Genomic DNA, 4,333 nt, shown 5'->3' on the forward strand with positions numbered 1-4,333 from the left:
CAGCTTTCCAGATGTGTTTGACTACTGTACCCATTCATAGTCCCCTAGCCAACCTGCCCAAGATGAATTACCGTATTTTCCGGCGTATAAGATGACTGGGCGTATAAGACGACCAACTTTTATTATAAAAAAATAGAGTTTAGGATATACTCACCGTATAAGGCTACCCCTATTCCTTGGAAACCAGCAGCCAGCCGTGCACACGCGCGCCGGCTCCCCAGGCCTCTGGAGGCCTGAGAAGCTGGCGGCCCCAGAGCGCGCGCACCCGGTGTACAACACAGCCCCCGACTTTTGACCCAATTTTAGAGGGTCAAAAAGTCATCTTGTACACCGGAAAATACGGTATCTTATCTGTAGTCCATGTACTAGAGAGCTTGTGGTTTGAGAAGGCTATTCCAGTGCAATGCACTTACAATTAACTAAACATTCTTTAGAAATGGTTATGTGTTTTTATTCATTTGTTTCTTTCAAGCATTTTTAGACTTCTCAGCTATTAATGTGTATGGGCCAATTACAGGTTGAATCTCCCTTATCTGAAATGCTTGAGGTCAGAAGATTTTGGAACATTTACATATACACGGTGACTTGGAGATGGGACCCAAGTCAAAACATGAAATTGCTTTGTTTCAGATGCACCTTCTACACACAGCCTGAATAATATTTGTAATAATTTTGTGCTTGGAATAAGGTTTATGTACACTGAACCATCACGGAAAGCAAAGGTGGCACTATCAGGGCCACTCATGTGTACAACTCTAGATTTTTTGGTATTTTGGAATTCCAGATAAGGGATACTCAACTTGTACCAGTTTTATATTATTTATTTATACCCGGTCCAGATGGTCCCTTTAGCACATCCTGGCAATGTGCTAGGGCTGCCTCGGGGCACCGTTTCCAGATGCCCCACAACCCTAGCACATCACCAGCACATCATCGATGTGCGGTGCCATATACACAGCACGCACAGCTGTGACATCACTGCTGCATGCCGTCCAGATGGACCCGCGCAGCAGCAACGTGCTCGTGCCATCACCAGCAATTTGCGTCAGTGCTAAAAGGAGCCGCTTTTCAGCGCTCCTGTTTTCCACATAGCCGCACCGCGCAATTTGGTCGCTGCAGCATGGCTTCGCGGAAAAGAGGCGGCTCCTGGCCGCCTCTTTCTTGCAGTCTGTACCCTGCCTTACTTCCTGAATTGATACCCTGCCTTTCTCCCAGGATGGTATATAATGCAGCTTCATTCTGGAGTAGTGTTTTAATTTTTAGCAAAAAGAAAAATAAGATAATGGATGGAAGGTGAAGTTCAAATATGGCATATAAAAAAGGTAAATCCTCTAGGATATATTACTATTACACTTAGTAATTATGTTTCTGCAGAAAACCCACTATTTTGTTCTCCCATTCTTTTTATTTTTATTCAATACATGCAAGGTAAGGAAGACGCCTGCAGCACTGTTACTGGATGATTAAGCTGACTCCTAACTGCGAAGTCTTTTGTTAACGATAGATTTGGAACGGCATTGCTGGAGTGCATTTCTTGGGATGGGGGCAGGACACACAGTTAAATGTGTTGTGTTATGATCTGTGTTGTTGAATGCAACTCCATGAGCGATGGCAAACCTCCGTTGAACAAATCTTACCAAGAAAAACCCATGATAGAGTCACCTTAGGGTCACCGTAAGTCAGAAATGACTTGAAGGCACACAACACACAATGTCCGTCCCAATAACCAGTGTTGCGGCTGCAAATCCACAGTCCTGCAGTGTCTCTCTGGAACTAAAAGGATATATCAAACATAAAAACCCAGCTCAGGATGAATGTAGGTTCTGAAGGCCCTGGACTTCCACCTCCATATTTGTTGTATTCTTCCTGTTAATGGTTGTACCATTTCTGAAAAATGTGACCTTCAAATTCAGCTGCTAAAAGCCTCAAAGCTGTAAGACAAGCCCTGAAAAATGCCCTAAACTGGAACCAAGTAAGAGAGGACCATCCAGCATGGACAAAGAGTAAACCACTCTCACCAAAATGGGTATTAATGAATTTCTGAAGCAACCTGACTAGGAAGGGTTGAGAATCCTCCAAGCCATGTATAATGAGCATGGCCCCACAACCCAACTTGGCCTCTTCAGACTTATGCACTTGGAGCCTGATAGATCCCCAGGTCAATTAAGAGGTAAAGAATGACCTGCCCCCTTTTATTTTCCAGTTGATCAAAACTGCCAGCAGTAGAAGGGATCATGCCTACATGTGGCCAAGAGCCCCTAGGATGCTAGCTATGCCATCCAGTTATCGTCCCAACACTAAAAAGAAGAAACAAGATGGTTGCTCCCCACCCCCACCCCAAGCCTAACAAACAGTTTCCTTGCCAGCTACCTGGTTCTTCTGCCAGTTGGGAGAAGGTTGCAATTTCCGTTGTCCTCATGGTGAATCTGCCCCCTGTTGTGAACTTGCATCTGGCATAACTGCTCCCAGTAATATGGCCCCTGTGCTCAAGCCCTTGAGAGGATTGCTCCTGCAAAACTCTTATAAGGTGTCTGTATGATCAGCTCAAGAACCCTTGAAAAAAAGCTGTTATCAGTTGCATGGGGAAAGGAATCCTAATGGAACACCCAACAGAACACCAATGAAGCTCATCAGTACAGCTGCTGTGCCACCCAGGTTAAGCACCTTGAAAAAGGGCTGTTATCAGTTGCATGAGAAAAGGAATCCCAACAGAGCACTAATGGAACTCATCAGTCTTGCTGCTGTACTGCCTGGATTGAGCACCACAGCAGTGGCCCGCATTGGGGCTGAATGCATGCAAGTGCCACAGCTTTGGCGTGACTGGTACTGGCATGGCCGCACACCGCTTTTTCGTGCCAGTCTGAATGACCCCATAATTCTCATTGCATGTTATGGTCATTTAAACATTCAATCCCATTTTACACATGCTTGTAATAATGTATATATGGTGCTGGTCCTCCACATCAGATATCCTGAGAAATACTGGTCTATTACACTAGCAGAAAACTTGACATATCACATAAATAATGTTCAACGGACAAACAGATGGAGACAAATTAGCTTCTATTTACTATCTGTTCATTGTGAACACAATTTATGATACAAAAGTTTGGATCTCCAAAGGACTAGATTAAATTCTAAACCAATCCCTTCTATTGACTGATGTTAGAAATACCTGCAATGCAATGGGGAACATTAACTTAAATGAGGGATTTGTGTTTACACTCTTATTTACCAAGCCCATTTTATTGTTTTCATTATGAATTATTTGTGCAGTTACACCTGTTGTTGTATATTACAACACTAATAAAATATTAATTAAAAAACGGGGAAAGAAAAATGAAATAAAGGTAGGCTCTTATTGTATACTTCGGAACCAGGTGTCTGATCCAGCAGTCAGATGCGAATTGTCCAAGATTCTCTTCTGTTTCTCTCTCCATTCCAGTATTTGATTTGCTAGGTCTTCAATATCTGCTACAAACAAATCCATCTTTGCTAGTGCACTGTCCTAGAATATGACAATGAATTATTTTAGCAGACTTTGCAAAAGCTTCAATAACATGAAAGGTTATTATGAAGTATGATGTTCTAACTAATGTAAGCCAAGTGAAACTAATGTAGCCGTATTAATATTCAGCATTAGCTCCAAGAAAACATCCCTTCAGACTGCTTTGGTGTGATATAATCTCTCATATTTTAGGGGAAGTTCAATATGAACTATAGTAGTGCTGCATTTTTCTCACCCCTTCTCTGCCATTTGCTTTGGATACAATTCTCACAGGTCATTCTGTAATGTCAGTGTTCTAAGGCTAAGGGATAAAAGCTACCTGAGACAAAACAAAAGTGCATAGCTGAGATGTGAAACTGCAGACTTAGAGATCAAATTTTGTACTGTTAGACCATACTATAGCCAGCTGCAAAGCATGTTTCCTATCAAAGAAAGCTTACCAGTTAGTTACTTACTTACTCACCATGTTTTTTATAGCTAGAGGTAAATTAGGAAGGCTTCTCACTGTGGCTAGATGATTTTCCAGTTTTTCAATGAAAGACATTGCCAGTGCCAGCAATTCTACTGCATACCTAGAATACATCAAACAAATACAATCACCTATTCTAAATTTTGTAATTTAAGAATCTTTTGCCTTTATTCCAAAACCCTGACTACAGTAATTTAATTTTGAAATACATTTAAATAAACAATATAGCATTTCTAAATGAAGACAATGAATGCAATTTTGGTCAAATATAAAATACACCTGAACAAAGAGAAACACACAAAATAATAATAATAATAATAATAATAATAATAATAATAATAATAATAATAATAATA

The 4,333-nt window shown here is 41.1% G+C and overlaps 1 protein-coding gene across 1 annotated transcript in view; it reads right to left on the reverse strand.

Annotated features, from left to right (window-relative positions):
- Positions 1–3,046: 3,046 nt before the first annotated feature.
- The window catches only part of HAUS2 (HAUS augmin like complex subunit 2), an 8,161-nt gene continuing 6,874 nt past the window's right edge, over positions 3,047–4,333 (reverse strand). Inside the window, exons 5-6 of the mRNA XM_042445396.1 lie at positions 3,972–4,080; positions 3,047–3,508 (exon numbers count right to left, since the gene is read on the reverse strand). Coding sequence (XP_042301330.1) covers positions 3,359–3,508; positions 3,972–4,080 — 259 coding nt within the window. The 3' untranslated portion in view covers positions 3,047–3,358. The remainder of the gene's footprint in view (positions 3,509–3,971; positions 4,081–4,333) is intronic.

This window comes from Sceloporus undulatus, chromosome 1, assembly GCF_019175285.1.
Source record: "Sceloporus undulatus isolate JIND9_A2432 ecotype Alabama chromosome 1, SceUnd_v1.1, whole genome shotgun sequence".
NCBI classification, from domain to species: domain Eukaryota; kingdom Metazoa; phylum Chordata; class Lepidosauria; order Squamata; family Phrynosomatidae; genus Sceloporus; species Sceloporus undulatus.